The 23,027-nt window shown below is 39.6% G+C and overlaps 1 protein-coding gene and 2 non-coding genes across 4 annotated transcripts; all 3 read right to left on the bottom strand.

The window, feature by feature from the left end:
• Positions 1-1,016: 1,016 nt before the first annotated feature.
• On the bottom strand, positions 1,017-22,921 carry ncapd2 (non-SMC condensin I complex, subunit D2). 2 transcript variants are annotated; one of them, XM_040030020.1, is made up of 32 exons: positions 22,749-22,921; positions 22,221-22,340; positions 21,589-21,664; positions 21,453-21,511; positions 21,157-21,332; positions 20,551-20,696; positions 19,918-20,045; positions 19,610-19,733; positions 19,327-19,474; positions 17,360-17,557; positions 17,150-17,284; positions 16,980-17,067; positions 15,772-15,979; positions 15,504-15,622; positions 14,605-14,805; positions 14,299-14,473; positions 13,673-13,757; positions 13,356-13,492; positions 11,458-11,590; positions 11,191-11,266; positions 10,865-11,080; positions 10,563-10,723; positions 8,730-8,841; positions 8,490-8,613; positions 8,083-8,238; positions 5,302-5,479; positions 5,128-5,222; positions 4,449-4,529; positions 3,699-3,882; positions 2,956-3,124; positions 2,744-2,860; positions 1,017-1,326 (listed from the first exon to the last, which is right to left on the bottom strand). In XM_040030020.1, the coding sequence occupies exons 2-32, from the start codon at positions 22,336-22,338 to the stop codon at positions 1,244-1,246; spliced, it is 4,206 nt and encodes a 1,401-aa protein (XP_039885954.1). In that variant the 5' UTR covers positions 22,339-22,340; positions 22,749-22,921; the 3' UTR covers positions 1,017-1,243. The 2 variants fall into 2 exon arrangements, with proteins under 2 accessions (XP_039885954.1, XP_039885953.1); XM_040030019.1 differs by lacking the exon at positions 22,749-22,921 and adding an exon at positions 22,495-22,710.
• Positions 16,604-16,891, bottom strand: LOC120733188. Its single transcript, XR_005695757.1, has one exon. It is a non-coding gene; the product is annotated as a small nucleolar RNA U85 (small nucleolar RNA).
• Positions 17,652-17,972, bottom strand: LOC120733189. The gene has a single exon (XR_005695758.1). It is a non-coding gene; the product is annotated as a small nucleolar RNA U85 (small nucleolar RNA).
• Positions 22,922-23,027: the final 106 nt, after the last annotated feature.

Here is a 23,027-nt window from a genome sequence, read left to right as displayed (position 1 = left end):
CTCTCTGTTGGGTTAGTTACAGTCTGTCAGTGCCATCTGCTGTCGGACCCCCTGCCGACAAATTACAACACCATCAGGAGCTGCGCAATCCAATGCATTGACCTTAAAGGTCAGCAGCCTGTGATTATTTCAAGTAAATAAACCCCCTCAGAGATCAGATATCAGTTGTTTCAGTCTTAATCTTTCACAAACAAGACAAATTCATCTGTGCACAGTACTAACTAAAGTTTAAAAACTAAACATTTACTTCTATTTGCACACTTAGCACCCACTGAATACATTTAAACCATAATTTGTCCTCGGATAAAAACTGAGCCGCTTTTGCAATCACATTGTTATCATCCTGCTGCTGGTAAGTGTCTTTACATAACGTATCAAATCGCACATACAGAAAAACGCACCCCTCTCATGTTTTCGGAGAGGACAATGTGTGGGAGAGGGAGTAGGCGAAAAGGAGAGATTAGTGATGAGGCAGGGGGGAGGAGGAGGGGAGGGGGGTTAAACTACTGTGTGTGATGTCAGTGGAGAGAGGAGCGCTGGAAGAAAAGTAGGCAGGGGAGAGTAGGAGGAAGAGAAAGGGATGGAGAAAAGCACCAGGCAGAGAGCAGAGGGAGACCTACAAAAGAGATTGATTACAGGAGAACAGAGGCGGCCAACTAGGCAACAGCAAATGTGTCAGACAGAACAAGAGAAAAAAATAAAATGCAATTGTAACTAAAAAACAAAACATGCTTACTGGCGAGGAATGTGGTCATCAGAGAAAGTCTGAAACCTGAAATTGTTGAAAACAACATATGAAAGGAAAAGAGAGCTGAGGAAGGTGAAGTAGGGAACCATGTGGGGTAGTAATACTGTCTGGGCAAGCTGTGGCAGCCCATTAAACACCGCTGTCCAAACATGATACAAGCAGACATTCAAAGCTGTTTGTAATGATGCCATAAATTTACTCGACATAACCCGGCGGACTCGCAAGCCTTCACACATTTGAGCAGAGGAATAAAACTGAGACAGGGAGGTTTCTTTCTCTCTTTTTTAATGAAAAACAGAACCAGGTTTATTAAAAGCCTACTTGATTTTGTGTCTTTACACATCATCATGCCTAGTTTAGATTGGTGCCAAGTACCAATATTAAAAGAATAAAAATAAAATAAAAACCAACAAGTAAAATATTTCATTACAGATAAAAGTATTTCCAAAGATACACAGAAATAAGATTTAAAAAACAAAACGAGAACACTCAGAGTCAGTTTCTGAGGCGAGCTCGTCGGGACGTGCGTGCGATGGGTGTTGTCACTTTAGGGGTCTCGCTCTCTGCCATCACAGCATCTGATGGAGGTGGAAAAAAAGAAAAAAGGAAATTGAAACATAATGAAGTGGGACGAGTAATGACGATGTCTGGGAACAGCCATGCACTATAAGAACAGCTGAAAAACCCGCAAAAGAAATATTCAGGAATAGATTCAAGTCTAATTATTTTAAAATATATTTTTGTAACTCAGAAGTGTTTCAGTAACTCAAGTCTAATCAAAGGCTTAAAAAATAATCTTACCTGAAACACTTTGTCTAATTAATCACGGAAATCATAAGATAACTGGAGATGATAACAGTTCTCTGGAAATGGTGGTTAGTTTTTCATGTCGTGTAGTTTTTTAAAAAATTAAATCCTTCAAAGATATCCACAGATCTTGGATTAGTGCTGCAACAATGCACATCTCACTTTTTAGACCGAAGGAGGTCCCACAGTCTTAAATCGTCTCAGCTGCTGCTCCACAATCTCAGTCTAGTGGTCTAAGCACTCTGAACTCTGGTGTATTGATCCAAAGAATGTTATTGATTTGTAACACTTGATTTATAGCACTATGTCAACTTTACAGTGCAGCTTATCCCACTGCACATTGTAGCAACACACACCTCACCTAACCACAACACCTGGCATAGGTCTGACTGGTGCTTTTTTCTCTGTACATAACTTTATCAAACAGCTATTAAATCTTTGTTTATTAACTTCTAATTCAACATGAAGCAGCTCGGAGCAGAGCAGACACACCAGAGGACAAATATAATAATGATGGCATCGCCCACGACGCATAGATTCAATGCAGTACTATAAATCATGTTTTACAAGCTAATGAGACAAATTGAATACACTGCAGTGACAAACAGAGCATACTAAACACTTTACTAAAATCCAGCGAACTGGACGACAAAGTTTCTGCTTAAATAACAGACGACTGTTATTTGCTATTATCTGACATGTTACAATTCAATGGATTTAATAAGGGGAAAAAAATGAATTGCCTTAAAAATATGTATTTAGATGACAAAATAAATCAGCAGATGTATATTAAAAGGGGGCTGAGTGTGCTCCAGATTCTGATTCTTGGAGAGGGAGAGTAGCTTTGCATGACGCAGGTCAAAACTATCCTTACTGGTCTTCTACCGAGCCCCTCACATCATCCTTTTAAATAAGGCATTTTAGCTTATTTAATAGGATGCGTAAGTTAACTTTGTTATTTGCTGCTCCTTGCAAACATAAGGTGAGTATCCAACACACACGATTGAAAGAAGAAAAAAAAAAAAAAAAAACCAATTAAGAGGGGAAAAGCTCTACACGTCCCCTTTAAGGATAATAATTTTTGATTCCAAACAACTGACCCTCTGCAAAAAGTAATTTCTTACAAAACCCATTAAAACTGTTTGCAAATTAAGTGTAATAGTGACTTAATGAAGTGGCTTCACTCACCCTCTTCATCCTCCTCCTCATCACTGCTGAAGGTGATTGCAGGCTTCTTAGACTTGCGAGATTTGTGAGGCGTGACAAAACTGTCATCACATCTTGAAACTGGAGGCTTTCCTTGACCTGCAATAAAAATAAACATAAAATTTATCGTGTAACTAAAATGAGAAACAGACTATTTCTGCAACAAGGTTCTTCAAAGCAGGCTGACTCCTGACCTTGCTTTGACTTCAGCCGGCCTCTGGTGGGCGCAGGTGTTCGCGTGACTGTCTTCTCGGCAGACACTCCTGCTTTCTGGTTTTCCTCATCCATCTCTGGGCTTTCCACATTCTCCAGCCCCCGTGTGTGAACTGCAGTCAGACGCTGTTCAAACTCATCTACCTGAGCCTGGAAAACAAAGTTAACATTAGCATGGGATGGAATGAACTGGCATTTTATCTTTCACTGACCACTTAAACGTTCAGCACACCAGAGTCTTCTCCAGACATTTACAGACAACAGAAGCTTTTGATAATAGACAAAGTATCCATCGTTCAACTTTAAGTCTCACGTCTGTGTGGATCACACAGATGGCTAATAAGCATTCCCGTCATAGCTCTGTGAAGTTGGTCCAAAGGGTGCATAGACAGGTGCAGTGGACTGGTAAAATGGTAAATGGACTGGTTCTTATATAGCGCTTTTCTACTCTGAGCACTCAAAGCGCTTTATACAACTAATTCATTCACCCAATCACACCTATTCACAGAAGCACTTTTTCTAAGCTGTTAGTGCCTATCTAACATTCACATCTGATGGATGCATCGGAGAGCAACATGGGGTTAGTATCTTGCCCAAGGATATTTGGCATGCAGACTGGGATCGAACCACCAACCCTCCGGTTAGTAGCTGGCCTGCTCTACCACCTGAGCTACACATGACCACGTGGTCACTGCAGAACTGACTTAAACAGGGAATAATATACCTTAAACTGTGGTTTAGCCCCACGACGGAGCTTGGCGGTGATGGAGAGCAGAGGCTGGTAGACACCCGGTTCAGTCAGCTTGTCACTGTAACACTCCCAGCATTCCTGCAGCCTCTTGAAACCGCGCTCACACATGGAGAGCAGAGACAGAGACACGGCCAAGTCACACCACTGACGCTCTGTCCTGAGGAGAGAAAGAAAATCTGAAGATGAGAAATTGTGGGGGAAACCTGACTTAAGAAAACAAAGTGCACAGAAATTCTAAAACTCAATAAAAAAAAAAAAAAAAGCTCATTCCTCATGAACACTGCATTGCCCTGACATTTAGACCAAATCTCATTTTCCCAGAACCTTCTTATATCCAAATTCATTTTGCCAACGTATAATATAAAATGCCCTTCATTTGAGCTCTGATAATGGACGGAGTATGAGTCAGAAGCTCAAGCATGGCCAGGCCAATTGTTCTGTCTACAGTCCCCAACTATACAGGAAGACAGTTTCCATGACAAAATCGGTGAATAAGAAGATGCCGGTGTAGGTGACAGGTGAAGTGAACTGTGAATTTGCATTAATTGTCAAACGCTCTCAGTGAAAACGCCCACTAATTACCCACACATCCACCCCCGCTTCACACACAATTAAATAAAGCAGGACAAACGAGAAAGTATAAAGGAAATGGTAAAGAAAAAAAAAAACAAAGGATCCAGGTTAGAGGTGAGGATGGGAAATAAATGGAGGAAGAGAACTCACTTTGCAGTTCTAAAGCGCTGACACAGTTTCTCTACTAGAGACTCTGTCTGCCTTTCTTTAGTGATGTAGGAGAACAGCTGTCTGCAAACAAACACACACAATATAACATTTATTAAAAAAAAGAAAGAACATTCAGTTGTTGAATTTCTCCTAAAAAAAAATTCTTAAAGTCAAGTGAGAGTGGTGTATACTGTAGGTGCCACTGAAGTTTTATTTTTAATATTGTAAAAATGTTTGAATTTGCTAAACTACCTCTTCTTCCAAAAGGTATATAGGTATTACATCTTGTTCTGACTTTTCAGATATATCAGAAAACTAAATATTTTGCTTAAAAACTAGCTAAATAAATTAATATTGTTTTCACAACTTGTGTTTTTGTTTCTTATCCAGTCATTAAAAATATTTTTAAAAAAAACTACCGTAATACTAATTACATTAGAACATTTGCAGAATATTTGTCATAGATGGTACCAGACTAAGGAACAGTGTAGTAAGTATTCTTGTGTGTAAGATAATGGGGTCTTAATGACAGTAGTCATTTCAGTTGCCAAAATAGCTTGATTGCTTGGGGGTTAAACAAGGCGTCATTTGCATCATTTGCCCCAAGTCTGTGGTCTGCTTCACAGTTGATGCAGTAAGAAAACGAAAACACGACATGGTACACAGCTGTGCATCTCACTTCATAATAGTGTTGAAGTCCTCTGAGCTCATGCCTCTCTCTGGGTCGGACAGGCGGCTGATGATGTCTGGGAGCAGGTTGTATATCGCATTGTCCTGATGGGTAACACAAAGAAAACGGTTAAAAACACTCCCCGTCACTCAGATTCCATGAAGCCTTCTGGATGTGGTCTACCTTTGTAGCAAGCTCATTGAAAAAGTTCAGGGCCAGGCTGTTAATGTGCGAGTCAGGGTCAATTAGCAATACAGCCACTTCGCTGACTTGACCTTTGACCTTGAGGACATCCTTAAGCACCAGCTGAGTGAGAACAGTCACAGCTGTCTGCCTTACTGAAGGAACCTCGTCACTCAGCCTGAAAGATGGAGGAAAAAAATAATGATAATTATACATAGTATTTCCTTCGTTACGCATCATCTGATCTTCTAATGATCGTCGATTTTCCATTAATGGGAGAAATGTGTATTTTCAAAGCCCAATTCAATGATATCTTTTAAATTTCATTTTCTGATGTGGATATTTACTGTAAATTATTTCCTACAGCCCACTCTTTGGTAATCCCCTTTTGAAAAAAGTTGCACTCTACAAACCATGATAGCTTATTTTCAAAGCTGCATTTTGCCATAGTTGTCCTCTTAGTTAAACACAAACAACATGCTGGCGTACACACAAACAAAAATCATTCTGATATTTAGCAGGTAAGAAAACCAAGATACTTTTCCATCATAATTAAATATGCCACCTTTGATCGCTAGCAGTTAACACAATACAGTTAGCGCTGAGGGAACTCTCAGGTTTCAACACTGGCAATAGGTTAAGAAACAGAAGAATCAGTCAAACTGTTCTGGGATAATGTTCTTTTAATTTTAGAGGACACAACAGGTTGTGACATCCCTAAGGACCCCAGAGCGGTGTTTCTGGGTCTCGTACCTTGTGGCAGGATTAGAAGCACAGTTACCTACTGCTTCAAATTTTGACTATTGCATGTAAAACAAAAGAAACTAAGGACTAAAGCATGGACGATAGAAAACTATACAACTTAAAACACTGGTCAAAGGGTTAGACTATAGCAAGTGCTCCCGTTGATACCAACTATGTCAGATTATTGTGCTGTAACCATTTTACTTTCTGACCAGGTTTTAGGCACTCTAGTAGATGATAGAGTGCCTAAAAAAAATCTGGCATGTTTAAATTTACTACATTTATTCCAGGACTTTAGGTCTAATGACTTCCGAAGTATAGGAATAGACACATGAATCGTTCAGAGTTGAAAAACACTACACCTGAATTAATTTTACCACCACCGTTAATGTCAATAGGACAAAATATCATTTTCAGCATGATGATGGACAATTTGTTCAGCATAAACTGTCTAACATCTGGGGAGAATGAATGTGTGTACAAAATGACAAATTTCAAAAAGTTGGCATTGAGATACTGTACTGGTTAACTGAAGAATCTGTTGGAGGTGCTAGAGGAGAAAAAGCCTGGATTCATCTTCGGACAATGTGAATGAAAAAGTAATGGCAAGTCACTGAGTAACTGTGTGTAGCCACATTGCTTGTTTTGCAGAAACATAGAGGCGAAAATGTCTGGCCACCTTTGAATTTGTCATCTCTCCTGTCATACCAACTTATAATTAGCCATAACTTTACTGAAACCAAACAACATTGGTTTCAGTAAAGTTTAATATAATGGGACTGGACAGGCTGTGGCATGGCAATCTGATACCACTCTGAAACCAATTTAGATTTACTCTCACCCAAAACCACAGCGCAAAAGAAACTCATTAGCCATTTCTCATTTATGGCAGAGAGCAGCACTCCTGGCAGACGATCAGAAACATGTGCATGGTACTTCCACATGCCAATGCAGAGGCTTACAACAGCAATGAACAGGGTAATTAATTCTTAATGCGCTTATCAGGAGGCGCCAGCAGGGCAGCAGCCTCGAGAACAGTGGAGGTGTTGGTGTGAGGCAGACAATTAGGGAATACTATGAAATGCTTATCAGGTACAAAACACTAGGAGGGCAATGACGCATTATAAAAAGAACAGAATGTTTTACATGTCCAAACCACCTAAATGTGAGCATTATCAGGCATTACAATTAAAACCCCACTTCATCAAACAGAGGAACTTCAGCTTCTAAGTTGGCTACAGAAAAAAACAACAGTGCAACTTTGTGCAGGAGAAATAGACTGCCAATGATTTTTTAAAATGAAAGCATACCTACAAGTTGAAGAACATTTGACTTTTCTCAAAATTATTCCCTTCTGCTCACACAGCCACTCTGTATAATTACAACACACTACTCACTGGCTCCAGCCACAAACCATGACATACTAGTAATTAAGCTGTTCCTTGTCTAAAGGGGCCGTTGTCAGAGGTGGTCCGAGGTTCCATCCCAGTTCACGAGTGGGGGTGGGTTTTATATAAGCCACGAGGCAATTTTTGGTTCCTATGGCAACCGTAAGGGTCAGAATACAAGGCACACATGAGAGTTTGCTAACATAGATCATCTGAAAGTTTGTTCCCCCCGACCATTAAAAAGTCGTGATGGAAAGAGTAAACTTTTCCCATCATGTGGCTCAGTGGAGCATTGTGACAGTGGCAACACTTCAGTGGCTGAGAGTCGCCGCACACCAAGATGTCGTGTTGGTGGGATCTGGATGAAGATGGCTCGAGACTACAAGCAAAGGAAATAAGGGGTGGAGGGGGGTGTTGTATGCCATGAAATGATGAAACGTCATTTACAGTACTCCCACTCAGCTGAGCCATCAAGCGTAGGCTGTCACTTATAATCTTGGGTGGGAAACAAATCTACAGATATTATGATAATGTAGTCCTAACTGGAAGAGAGTTTATTAGTATGGGGGGAGCGATAAGAATGAGCTGCTACTGTGACAAATTTGTTTCACATTACTGGGATGATCAAGCTGAACATGTAATTACATACCTGGCATAGAGATTCTGTGTCCAGGGCTCCAAAATATTTGGGAAACGGACAGTGAGGTCCCCCAGGGCTATTATGGCATTAGCCCTAACCACAGGGAGAGTAGAGCGCTCCAGAACAGTAAACATGAGACGGATGTTTTCTTCACACACTGATGGGCTTTGTAAGAAATACAGGAAAAAAAGAAGAAAGAAATGCATTTAAAGTCTCAATGTTTAAGTTAGCAATAAAATTGCTAACTGCTTGGGCCACTAAGAAGTAATAAATCTTTCTTTAAATCTTTAAAAAAAAAAAAATTCCCCTCAACACATAGAATTACAGCATTTCTCCAACCATCAGCATAAAAACCTAATTAATCACCAAACAGCATTACCACTACATAAATGTAGTGAAAAGTGAAATGTGTTTACCTAATCATCATGTACTGAGAGAGTGCCAGACAGGCAGCAGTGGTGAGCTGCGGGTGGGAATAACGTCCTGGGGAGCCACAGACTCTCACCAGCAGGGGAAGGAATGCACTCAGCAGGTTCTCCTCTAGAGAGCAGAGGGGGGGGGGGGGTATTTATAAAAAGACTGTAGTATGAATTGAGGGGTTAATGTTGTTTAGTGTGACTGCAGACAAACAAAAGAAAAAAGGTTGGGTTCTTTACCAGCCAGTAATTCTGTCTCACAGATGTTTCTGATGAGTTCAGCCTCGGTATCTTCAGCAGAGGCACCAATCAACCCAAGCTCCTCCTCCATAGTGCTCTCATTGGCTGTTTGCTGTTAGGAAGTCATTACATATTAAAATAGATTACGGTTTATGCAGAATAATATAAAAATGCAACCACTACAGAGGGGTGTACTACAGAGGAAGTCCACCAGACTTTCTTTGCCTTAGCTAGCTTGACAAACTCATGGGCATCATGACTGTGGTTGTGAACTTGCTGAACCAAATTTTCCTGCTTCATGTTCTGTGCATGATCACATAAAATGGGGTGTTTCACACCTCATATGATTCTCACAAAAATGATCTCTACCCACATTATTAGATGATTATGATAAAAATTGTAGTAAAAAAAAAAAAAATCTATAAACATAAAAATAACAGTAAAATGCAACACTGTCGCGAAAAAGACTAGATTAATGCAGCTAAAAAAAAAAGAAAAAAAATCCCAACAATTTAACAACAGGTTATACCACAGAACGCTAAAATCATCATTTTAACTTGAGCTAATTATTTTAATCCTGACCACACTCAGCATAAATTACCATGTTGATCTAACCAGGTTAAAAAAAAGTCACTAAAATTTCTGACTAGAAGCTGAACAGAACTCTGTCACCTATTACTCTTGTTTCGTTGTACACCCCTCTAGAGACAAAATAAGGTCACGTTAGCATGTTGCAAATACATGTCTGATAATCTGGTTATGATCTGGTAATGAATAAGATATGCCAGTATCTCACACTATTACAGAAGTGTTTTTTGACTCCTAAATGTGGCACCTAAAAATGTATATTTGCGATGTGTGTTAGTAAGCACAGAGACAGAAGTACAGCCATGAGCACCCTGCATAGCCTAGACTATCATGAATTCCTGTCAAGGTTTAAAACAGGTGACAGTAACATTTTGGGTTTGACTCAATTGTGCCTTGTGTCTCTCTGCCATATTTTCCCTCCATGGCTATCTAAAAGACACAAATAAAAACTAAAAACAACAGAAAAGAAAAAAAAACAAAAAAACATTGGAAACTTCTAATGCTAATTGAGGAAGCATTTATCTTCCTGTTCCCTGATGGGCTGAACAATTATGAACCATCACTCATCTGATTCCATCGGTAAAATAAATCTCATCAAGCCATCCTGCTGAGGCTTGGTCTGATTATCAAAAAGCTTTTTCCCCACACAGGGGGTTATGGATTCATGTGTAATTTTTATGTCACACGAAAGTACATAAAAAAAACCCTGACATTTAAACATGTCTGCTTTTGTCAAGCGAAACATTTGTGCAAAGATGTCTGATTACACTTTACAGTAAAAGATGGCCACTAAACTTAATTGGTTGTTAGTAATTGTACTCATGACTTATATCTTGCTTATGTCATAAAATACTGAATATTCCCTCTCACACTGAATGGGCTGGCAACATAATATGTTATCTTTTCTTTCTCAGTAAACCCACCAATTAGCTCAAATAGCACAGTGACAACAGTAGTAATAAATGGCAGTTAGCATAAACCTATAGAAGTCCAATTCTGTAATAGTTGATATTCACATTATTTTTGGAACTGCCAAAATTAAATTCTTCACTGCCACACATGGCAGCAAAAATGCTTTTAAAAGTCTGATAAAGTTAGATCTTTGAATGTTTTATCTAATTTTGCCGAACTTCAAATGGATTTTATTATACTGTCTATATTATAGACAGTATAATAAAATTGTATGTATGTATGCTGTATGGATGTTATAGACTCTATAACATCCATACAGCACATCATCATTACCTTAGCTTTTCCGGCTGGGCCTTTTTCCTTCTCCTCTCTCTCCTCTGTCTCTCCTCTCCTCCTCCGCAGCTCAGCACTCACGCTGCGCTCAAGGTGAGACACCTGCCAGAAAGCCACGCAGCCACACGCAGCCAACAGCTGGGCCAGACACACACAGTTCACTGCAGGAGGGAAAGACATGTTGTTGTGTGAGTATAAAGCACCGTGTGTGTCACATAGTGTCCTTTCAGACATCAAAATCTACAAAGGCTTAGTCCTGCTTCAGAACACAAAAGTGCTCAAAGAGCAATGATGGGACTCACCTTGTTCACATTGCTCATTAGACTCTTGAGAGCCATCTTGCATTTGGCCAGCATCCTTGTTGACTTCGCCACCTTCTGCAATTTGATCTAGTAAGAGGCGGGCACTTCGCTGGAGCAGCCTGGAGCACAGCTGGTCAGGCGATTCAGCCAGGAAGTAGATGAGACGGACAGCCTGTTCCATGAAGCTCTGCCAGTAAGGGTCTTCCATCACCACACCTGAAGCAAACACAGACAGAGGCAGTCAGAGGAAGAAACCATGAGCAGGGAAAGAAAAGAATGAAAAACAGAAAAATTGTCAAGAATGGGGCACATTTTTCTGAATTTACCTTCAGCAACGGCCTGTGTGAGACAGGTGAACAGCTGATGGTCCTGAGGCAGTCTGAATGGAGCACCCTTTGACTGCTATTGGAAACAGTGCAGTACAAGATGGTAATATTGTGCTGGACCCCCCAAACTGGGCATTTTATAAATTCAGTAATTTGTAAATATTAAATTAACAAAGTTGTATCTATAGATAGGTAGCAGTTTAATTTCCTGACTCTCATAGCCATAATCAAGAAATCCTTTAAAAGGTATGCTTTATATAATCTTACCCTGACATGATCAGTGATGTTGCAGATGGTAATAACTGCATCTCTGGCCAGAAGGAAGTCTTCAGTCACTTTTTCACCCAGGGCCACTGAACAAAGAGTGTCCAGATTACTGAGCACCACCTCTCTCTCTGCCCTGGTACACACACACACACACACACTTTTACAAAGAGAACTAAGTACAGATTTTATAGTTCTAACTGATCATGTGATTATGCAAAGAGAAGTAAGAACATCTCTGCCCTACATTACCCTGAATGCTCCATGCTGGCCTTACCAGCGCTAGGCTACAGACCAGATAACACTTGTAGGAGGATGGGTGAGGAGAAGCACATAAGGTTTAATAGGTTATGAATGCTAGTGATGCTGGATGAAGAGAGGCAGCAGTGTGGGTGGACTGCAGATAGACTCTTTACTCTTCCTCTCTGTCACTGCTTTTTTTTTCTTTTCTTTTTTTAATATATATATATATATATATATATATATATATATATATAAATAAAATGCACTGGCAAGGGGCCCAGTTATATGGTCGTGACTTCGATTACAATGAAGAGGAGCCGAGGCAGGGCTTGTATTCTGACTAATGGGAGGATTTACTGAATGTCAAGTAGCTGATGCAGGACCAAAACGTAAAAGGATGTGATGTGCAGTCATTTGTGTGGTGAGGAAGAGCACAGACTTAACGCACTTTTAAACGGTTTAGTCAACTTAACTGTAACTAAACAATAAAACTAGGAAGCTGGTCTATTTAATTACAAATAAAAAATTATTATTTTTTGCTTCCATGTGACTTAACATATATAGCTTATAGATAGTAAATATTATGTTTATTCCAGTACCTTTGTATCGTGTTTTGTAATTCAAACAGTTTTAATCAGAAACAGTCCTGTTCCCTTAACACGCAATGTATTTTTACACATTTATCGTCAGTACAAAATATAATGGGGACATAATGAGATTGTAGCTTAGCTGCTGTCAGCCACATGTGAAAAAAAAAAAATTATAAAGAGCTAGCTTAGCAGGAACACCATGACTCAGTACAAAATTTGCCACGCTCCTCCACAGAGAGCCAGCGGAATTCAAAATGCCCTTCCCTCATCTACATTAAACAAGTTATAAGCAGGCAACCAACACACATTTTTATAGGTATACAAAACACATTTTGCCTCCTTCATGCCTTCTCTTTTATAACTCCTCTACAGAAGGTGATTTTCTTTTTTTCTTCTTTTTTTTTTTTTTTTTAAAAACTCAAGGTCCAGATGAACAGATTCAACATGAACTTTTTGGGATAAAACACCAGTATAGTTTAGTTAGGAGTGTGGCCTCTTTGACCGACAAGTGTTATGATAGAGAACGCTAGTGTTGAGCTGCCAGGACTAAAGCTTTGGCAGCTTTAGCAATCCACCCTGTCATCCAAATATGGTATGGAATGCTAGCTAAATGCCATCTACGATATTACAAGCTAGAAGATATTCAACATGTGAAAAAGGGGAAACAGCTAAATAAAAAGCAACACACAGTAAACAGTATGGAGGAGCACAAGATGATTATCTTGAAGACAAAAATGAGGTAAAGTCTAATTAAGTAAGGCTTTTGAAGCTTCTTACAAGCTGTAAAGCACCATGGGTAATTATTGTACACGTCACAATAACCATTTTGGGTGACATCCCATGTACTCTGTTGCACAGAGTACTATATACAAAAAAAGGGTCAGATTATAAGATAGACAGAATGAAAAAGTAAGTAAAAACAAGGACTGATCACAATTCCACAGGTGATAACTACACTTTATAGGCTTAACAACAAAAACTATATATGTGGTATATATACATAACTGCTGGACTACAGAGACTCTAGTCACTTTGGGCTCATTTAGAGTAGAGCAGTGGAACTCTCACCTTGCAGCCATGCCCAGCAGTAAGACTGCAGCTCGCTTGTATAAGCTAGAAGTTTCTCGTTTACCAGTAAATCTCTCCCACAAGACCTGAACTACAGTGGACTGGAGACTGCTGCCACTGCTGAAGAACTCCTGTACCTATAGAGACATGATTGAATAGTTACAGTAAAAACAACAACAACAACAACAACAACAACTTGTATATACTCGTAAATACCTCAACATGGAGACACTAATGTTTCAGGATTAGAGGATGCGTTTTTACAGCCGAGCATCACACACAGAAATATCCATGAGAGTAATAACAGAGTCACTTACAATTTCCTCAAGACACTGGATTGTTCCCAGAGATGCATCCACCATCAGCTCAGAGAGACTATCAACAAGAGTCTGGGCTTTCGTCCTAAAAAAAGGATTAGACAGATGCTTGTTTTTAAGGTTTTGCTTTAATCACAATATTGTATTTACCATTAATTTTGGCCCAGGCCTTAAAAAATGTAATACAATTTGATTAAAAAAAAGGTCCAAACAATATAAGCCAGACAAGTCATTTTATTTATTTATATTTATTAAATGCTATACGAGTCGTGCTTTAGTCAGTGACATTAAACCAGCAATAGCCTAATGCTACTGTAATTGTTAATGAAAAGATTACAGCAAATGACATAATCAGAGGGACAACAGTACTTTGTTTTGATTAAAATAAATATGCAAACAGAAAAGTCCCACAACCATGAACTGGATAAAAAAGAAAAGAGAATTCAAGGAGGGAAGAAGAAGTCTTTCTAGAAGCAATACTTTCTATTCTTAACCATCTTAGAGAAGCGTCCAGCATTTATTTTGTGTTAGCTTAGTTATTTTTAACGTCATAATGCCAGTACACTTAGGACATGAAAGAATGGGTAACTTATTCATAACTCAAATATGTGTGAGGTCTTACAAACCTGATGGTGTCTCCCTGGGGGTTCAGATACAGACGCCTGTAAGCGTGAATGACTGCATCTTTAATTGCAGCATCAGTTGACCAAACCAGAGGCAACATTTTCCTCACTCCACTGATAGAGTTAGCGACACTGAACTCGCACACCGTCACACAAAACTGCACAGCCTCCTGGACCACTAAAAAAAAAACAAAAAAAAAAAAACAACAAAAAAAAAAAAACAGCTGAAGATTCTGTTAGATTAAAAAAAACTTTACTGAAATCTACAAGATTACATTAGTTTACTGTGTAATGGATACAGCCGTCTACCTGAAGTTGTTTTCCAGTACAGCATGGTGTTTATGACAGAGATTGCTCTCTCTACTTGTAAAGCGAAGGTTTCTGTATCTTTCAGGTACTGCACCAACATCTCTTGCTTCTTCAGCTCACCATCCTCACCCTCTTTCTCTGGTTCTTTCTGTGGCGTCGGTGGCAAATTCTGGTTGAGCTCGGAAGTGTCATCATCAGAGCCTGAGGAAAATGTCAAGTATTGTACACTTAAGATCAAATGGGAGTTCAATCAACCAAGTTTAAAACGTTGTTTGACTGCAGCTCAACTGTTTATGAAACTGTATGAGATTAAAAAAAAAAACGTTCTATATTAAAACATAAAACTGAACTGCCTACCACTTTCCAAGTCCTTTTTAAAAATAATAATAATAATTTGGATGGGTTCAAGACGAGGCGTGTGAAGTCTGGGCACATATTGTATTGTCTGGCACAGGGCCACCGATAGCAAACCCTCTCACCTTTAATTACATAATAATAATAAAAAATGTTGGGTTTTTTTTTTTTCCAGTTGCAGCAGATGGAGTTACAAGAATGCTGCAAATGAAGACATTTGGTGTCATGGTCTACATGCTGGGTTCTTTTTCATGTTCTTTACGCAGTTTCTGAGCCAATGATGTGTGAACAGGTGGGAGTATTTCCCAAAGTAATGTATGCTAGGAACCAGCAAAATATTGCATTGTAAAAAGAAAGCTGATGTTATTCACTTAAGTGGTTTTAATGTCATGGCTGAATGGTGCACATTACAAATGAGACAGCTGTAAAAACACCCCCCAGGGACAAAACAAAAACATTAAAAAACATGTTTATGTTCTCAATACAACTTCTATTAAATGTCACCAGGAAGAGCAATTTTCAGCCACACTGAGTACAACTTTTACCTTTGAAAATCAGAGCCAGTGTGTCCATCATATTCTCAGGTGTGAGAGTGGACAGAGAAGTAAACATCTCAGATTCTGGGAAGCAGCTGTGAGCTCTTATACTGAGCTGCACAGCATCCCTGTAGAATGCAACACAAAAGAAAAGCCCCATTAAAAAAAATAAATAAAAAATGAAAATTGTAGGCTACCTTGCTGTCACAGCAAGGGAAAAAAAAAAAATCCTCCAGTTAGTGACACTACACAGGCCTCCACTGGTGATTATCATCACCTGTACTTGTTGACACGGAGGTACTGAGCTATCTTCACCGCGGTTGCTCTGTCGTCTTCTGCCTCCTTTTCCTCCTCCACCTCCCCGCCTTCCTCGTCCTCCTGCTGCTCCTTCTCTTCTTCGCTTGTGGGCTCCAGTTCTTTCCTGACAGTGACGAGGAGCTCAGGCACCATAGCAGCCCACAGCTCAGATGCTTTAATCACTGCCACTGCCGGGAGGGAAAGAGAAAAAAATAAAATAAATTCAATGGTGATGACTCAGCTTAGACCTACAAAGAGAAAGAGAGAAAAAAAGAAAATGAAAAAAGTAAAAGTACAACAATGTGCCAACAGAGATTAAAAACAGAATAATTTAGCAGCAGGACAAAATGGTAAGATGATTGTTGTTTAGGCCAAGAATTTAGTAAGGAATGGTGGGCTCCAGAGTCCTCATATTTAAACTTGTCATTCTTCTAAAGCTAATAAAAAATTTAAATGTTCTGATTTCTGGCAATGTAATAAACTAGTTAATATTTTTCCCCATTGTGAAAAACAGATTAAACAAACAGGAACAGATTTCTTCAAAAGTTTAAAACAAACAACTTATCTAAAAATAAATATTATAGTTCATCATTTATGCTGTATTGCTATTCATCAAACCAATTACAATACTGATTTCTGTTTTCAGCATGAATATGGTTACATCAGATGAAAGACATCTTTGAAAAAAAACATTTTGTTTAATAACTGGATCTCACACTTAACAGATGTTTAAATTCTGAGACAATGGTTTGTTTTCTGTTTGCTTGTGATGACATACATGGCATGCTGAATTTAAGCGAATTTCTGAACTTGGCCCTCAGATTACCAAAGAAACAGCTCATGGCTGACTGAACAGCAGTGAGAGCTGGGTGAACTTCTTGCCCCTTACACACAAACACACACACTGTGAGCTTCATCCTCGTGGTTACTCCGCTATAACTTTAAGGGAATAATTCGAGTCGAGCCAAGTCACTGTAGGCAGGCCCTTACAGCAGAGCAGGAATCCTCCTCTGCACTGCCAAGATTACCTGCCAGTCAAGGCAAGAGGAACCCAGCTCTCATTCAGCAAGCTCATATTCGCCTTGGTCTCATCACAGGGCAAAATGTGAATTAGTCTTAAATAGTAAAATAAAACATCAGGGGAGATTCATAGCAATACTTTTGAATAATCACTCAGGTTCTATTTACCAGGTGCTGTCCCCTCCAGTTTCTCTTTCAATTCTCTGAGTTTAGAATTCTCCTTCTCCAGTGGTTTCTTCAGATCTGCGCTGCTCAGCTGAAAGACAAGATAAATATTCTATTATATCAGGAAACCTGAAGAACACCTGTTATTTAGAGTTTGACGCATAGTTATTTACCTTGCAGCTATAAGGATTGTGTGCTATGAAGGCAGCCAGCAGTTGGATGGAACTCTTAACCACATTTATAGATTTGTCCATCAGCCGTCCAACAGCAAGCTCCATCACCTCGCTATACCGACACAGGGGCAGCGCCTAAACACAGATGACTTATGTTACCAGGAGCAACAGCATTCTTTTACAAACACAATAGCTGATGAGCAAACCTACTTTGCTATTGACGATGCGTGTGTAGACCTGCAGTACACGTGTTCTGACATGAGAGTGCGAGTCATGCAGATGCTCCTGCAGTGTGTCAAAGAAACGGTCACGGTCAGCTCTACCGGACTCATCTAGCCCATCACCGCACAGGACCCTCACAAGGATCTCTCCCAGCACCTCACAGACAGCAACACGCATTGTGTGACTCTGGGAAAAAGAAATGAAAAGGGGTGGAAATTAAGAATTTCAGTGAAACAATCTGTTAAATCCTACAAAAACAGAAAAACCTCACTAAGAACTCAGCCCTCAGATTACCAAAGACAAAACTCATGGCTCACTGAACAGTAAAGAAAGCTGGGTGAACTTCTTGCCTTTTTTAACACACACACTCAGCACACAAACACACACACAGACATAAGACACACGCTGTCAGCGACAACCCAGAAATTACTCCACTGTGACTGCAGAGGAATAATTTGGGTCGAGCCAAGTCACTGTAGGCAGGCCCTTACAGCAGAGCAGGAATCCTCCTCTGCACTGCCAAGATTACCTGCCAGTCAAGGCAAGAGAAACCCAACTCTCATTCAGTAAGCTCGTATTCGCCTTGGTCTCATCACAGGGCAGAATACTCTGTTCTGTTTTTTAACGATAATGTACTTTGATTGAAATAAAAAATGCCCTTGAATTTGCAGTTTTAGGACACAATCATTAGATAGCTTAGAAATAACTGAGAAACAGTATTTTGCTGAAAAGTTGGAAACAGTAAAAACAGACGTGAAGTATGCAATGGCAGATTTAGACTATATGATAAAGACATGACTATGACCAAATGTGAATGAAAAAGGGAGTCTTCAAGGGTCAAAATGGGTGTAACACATGCTCTGTGCTCTCACATAATGCACTATAATGGATGAAAACTGACATTACACCTGCGATGCCTTGTGGGTTTCTTTCAACTGCACAGCTGGGTACAAATCATGACAAAAACAAAGGACTGACATTGCCAATGTATCTAGGTATGAAGTGACAGAAGACAGCCAGTATCATGCAGAGGTCTATTTAGATTCTTTTCCTGTAAATCCCTAGCAAGCAACCTTCCAACAATATCTTGTACACTGTGAAAGACACGAAGCATGACTGAAAGAGAATTAATGTGCAGTCTGTCATGGCTCTCAGTCACAAAAAGGCAAGATTCCTGACTTTGTAATTGCCGAATCTGACACAGTGACCATTGCAACAGAGAAAAATAGTGTAAATATCTGAGCCAATCATTACCTGTTACTCTGAGTAATGTAAGCACTATATAAAATTTTACTAGAGCTGTAAAGGCCCTTCCTTGTCTTGTCTTAAAAAAAAATGTATTGTGCCCAGTGGTGTGTTACCCAACCAAATACAAGAAACAGTGTCTCCTGGCTATAGCAGAGAATAATAAAGTGAATGCTGCTTGCTCATCCCACACTGTTATATTCCTTTTTAATCTTGTGTTTACATTACTTCAAAAACCAATGACAACCCACTTCTAAGACAGGATCTTGACAACTGTAAAAGAATTGTAGATGTCAACGTCAATTTTATTTCTATAGCACATTTAAAAGCAACAAACTTGACCAAAGTGTAATGGATCCTTTCCCAGGCTGTCCTAGACCAACAAAACTACATAAAACTCAACACAGGACATTAAAAAAAGCACTTAAGAAGCACAAGGAGCAGAGGTTTGTGATGATTTAAAACTGCCCACTCCTTGTGGGCTCACACAGGGACAGTTCCTTTAATGAGCAACCCTGTTGCTCACACATCAAGGCTGTCACTGTGATGAGTCATTAATATTAATTGGTGCTGTTTTACATGATCACATAGACCTCTAATTAGCAATTGTTTATACCCAATCAATATGGCAGGCAGCCTCTACTTATGTAAGGACAATAATTTTCTTATTCATGAGCTGCAATCAATTACTCACTGTTCGGTGCTCATACCTCTCCTTCCAGGTGTGTGATGAGAACACTGATGTTGGGAATCATCAATTCAGGCACCAAAGCACTGACTTCTGAGAGGAAGGAGGCAAAGGCTTTGACTCCTGACCCCTCTCTGGCCAACTCCTCACTTGACTTCTGACCAATCTCCCTGAGATAAAAAAAAAAACAAAAAAACAAAAACAAACAAAGACAGGAATTTGTAACACAAAATAAGACTTCACAAACAGATTCACGAAATCAAGCTGCATACTGGATACTGTATACACACAAAAATTGTACAGACCGTATGACTTCTCCTATGATAGCTCTGACTCCATACTCTGTGCTCCACACAGACACAGCCTGAGCAAACACTGATGACAACTGCTCAAAATGTTGAAGCATCTGGATCACTTTTACACCAGCACCTGTGACAGTTTAGAGGACAAATTAAAAAAAAAAAAAAAACAACTTACAAGTCAGTTATGTCTCCCGAAAAGCTGAACACCTTATAGTGGCCCCCACCACCACCATTTACAGACAATATTCTCAAAAGTGACAGGATTAATTTGTTTCCTTGGTAATAGGACTGCATTTGTCTGACCAACTCACCCAGGAGGTGATTATATTTCTTAATCAGCAACCCCAGGAGGTGGATTACACAGTCTCTGGTGGGTTTACTCTTGACATGGCTGATGGTTGGGTTCTCAAGGAGCTTGTAGCAGCAGCAGGTCACACAGCTAAGAAGAGATAAATGTGTGTTTTTTTATATATTAGATTATGGTAATACCTGGATGAAAAGTTACCAAAAATCCACAATGAGTAGTAGACAAGGTTTTGAATTCATCAGAAGCATCAGATACACACAGTGCATGTTAAAAGCTGAGGTAAGTGCTGCTAGGAGTGTTGTGAGTGTTAAACTACCACATAAATGTCTTCTGACAAACAATTTACTGAATATCCTTACTGAGAACCATAAAACAAGTGGAAAGTGAGGAAATGTGCATAACGAAACCATTACATTGGGCAATTTACCACAGTCCAAATTTCTTCTAACCTTATTAGATATTGTAGATTATTAATGAAGAGTCACGCATCATTGTCATAAGAGTTCCAATTAAGGCTACAGAGTTCCGAATGCTCGGAAGTGATATGGATAAGTTGTAAATGACACCAACTAACTGAATTAAACCAGCAAAACGTGATACTGTATTCTCTGCCAGAGCTCTCCTGACAGCAGAGTACCTGATGAACTCTTCCTCCACCAAGGAGAGGCTCCACAGTGAACGGATGTCCAATTGGAAGAGCTGCACAAGTGCCTGTAGCACCTGCTCTCTTTCTGAGTCCCACTGCACAAGTCCTTCTCCACATGCTTTGCCTTTTTTACCACCCTGTACAACATAAAAAGAGCAGTTAAGCTTCATAGATGTTGGACTATAAAATCTTTAATATAGTATTGAGATCAAGTAAATCACAATACATGTCCTCAGATTACCAAAGAAAACAATTCACACCAGCCAAACCAACTATACAGAGACTGATAGCCTCTTGCTAGCTGATCATTATGCACACAATGGCAAACATCCACACATTGTTTGACAGCTCCTGCTTATACTACCCAATTTCTCTTGAAGTGGCACAGCATAGAAAGTGTCAATTTCACTCTGGGTGGGCCCTTACAGCAGTGCAATAACACTCTACCACACAACCAAGACTACCCACATAACAACAGGCTAGAGACTCAATCTCTTAGTTTGACTGAATCATAAAGCTAGTCAAAGCTCATCAGTGGACATTTATGATAACAGGCATATGCAAAGAACCCTTTAGCTAAGTAAGCAATGAGCATACCTTCCCAGGTGCTGTGACAATATTCTGCCTATAGGAATCACTCTCCAGGTTCTCTGTGAGTTTGCAAAGCAGGAAGACGCTCATTTTAACTGCGTTAAGTTTTTCCTTGCGCTCTGCAGCTGACAGGGAGGTGGAGACAAGGATGCTCGGCAGTGAAACAGACAGCCCACTAACCACTGAAAGGCAAGGGTTATTTTAAAAAAAAAAAAAAAAATCAAGTTATGTGAGCACATCAACAAATCAAAGTTATCAATTTAAACATCAAGAAAATATTTCTTTAAAAAAAAAAAAGCAACCTTGTACTAGTAATTCCAGAGTATCTTCTTTAACAGCCAGATCTACCGCCTTACAGTGCCTAAAGAAACAAAGACAGTTGTTTTGTACAGTAATAGTCACAATAAATAAAAGTGGGCAATACATGAAAACACTTACTGCAGCACACTGTAGCCAGTGTCGAAGTGCTCCAGTATACACAAAGGCCCCTGACTCCTTAATGCTGCCTTGAATTCTGTGTGAAACAGAATTTAAAAAAAACAAATAAATAAACTAGCACAATCATCCCCAAGTATTCGAACAGTGACAACATTTTGTCATTTTGGGTAAAAAAAATCAAAACAAAAAAATGCAAGTACATAGGTATTTTAATTAACCTTACTTGGGGGTGTGGTACATGAGCAGGAATCTTGGGAAAGATTTATATAATTGTGTCTGAGACTTAAGTGGTGGCTCGACCCATCACTGAAGTCGAGACTGTTTGTTTTAGGGGATGGTGATATACACATAAGAAGCTGGGTGCAATCCAGTACTATAATTATTTTTTAATTTTAGCTAATTTCCATCTGCAGACCCTCTGGCAGGTTGGTGTTACACACAAGTTAGTAAAAAGATTCTTAGCGCGGGACAATTCTTGGATGGTAATGACTTGTTGGAGGTGTTTGAAGAAAATGCGATGCCTTCTGTGCAGATGTTCTACATTTTGTTTAAAAAAAATAAAATAAAAAAACCCAAAGAACAAAAAAACCCCCAAAAACTATCAGTGACCTGCCTACATGTTGACAACTTACTGTTGAGACAGGACGGGAGCTGTTTTGCGGAGACCACATCCTGAACGACGTACTGGTTGATCCCCCCAGTCTTCACAAGGTCCCCCACGCACACAGGTACAAAGAAGTCCCACGACATCCCTGAATCATTAAGACAGCCTTTATTTGTATGTTTAACTAACTTAGCTCCTTTTGGGAAAGAATTTGATATTACTTGATATCTACTGTTTTACAAAGCGAGATAGTCGAATATTCGACTAAACACATTTAAAATTTAACTCGTTCTTGACCCTACCTAAGGAGCTAAAGTGCAGCATAACACTCTCTAAGACACTCCAGCCCATGTGAAGAATTACTTCTATTTACCAAAGACTAACATTTATTTTTGTGGGTTTAGCTAACCAAAGCAAAACAGCTACTGCTAACACAGTTAGCGGGCTAACTAGCAGGGCTAGCTCAGTACCTTGTACGCAGTTACATTATTGAAAAACGGAAATGGCTTCAACAACAAACTACCAACTTCTTATAGTTTATAAACATAAAGCTCACCCGTAACAAATGTACTCCTGTTAGCCAAACTCTGGACCTCTGTAGAAACACGCGTAGCCTGTTAGTATTCACCGTCTCTAAACGGTCTAAATCCAGTAAGTTTTCAAATTTGTCCGAACATCGCGCCAAAGCGGCGACACTCTGACGTCACTTGCCCCCGCCCACGTTGACATGCTGCTGTTTGACCGAACATTGCCACCTGCCGGACGCTCGGGCACACTACAGCACAAAGTCAGAAACTTTACAAACCACAATTACAAACGCAGAGACACACAAAGG

The sequence above is a fragment of the Simochromis diagramma genome, unplaced genomic scaffold (genome assembly GCF_900408965.1).
Source record: "Simochromis diagramma unplaced genomic scaffold, fSimDia1.1 OVJJ01000361.1, whole genome shotgun sequence".
NCBI lineage: Eukaryota > Metazoa > Chordata > Actinopteri > Cichliformes > Cichlidae > Simochromis > Simochromis diagramma.
The sequence above is the reverse complement of the archived record's forward strand: the minus strand, read 5'-3'. Positions and strand labels throughout refer to the sequence as shown.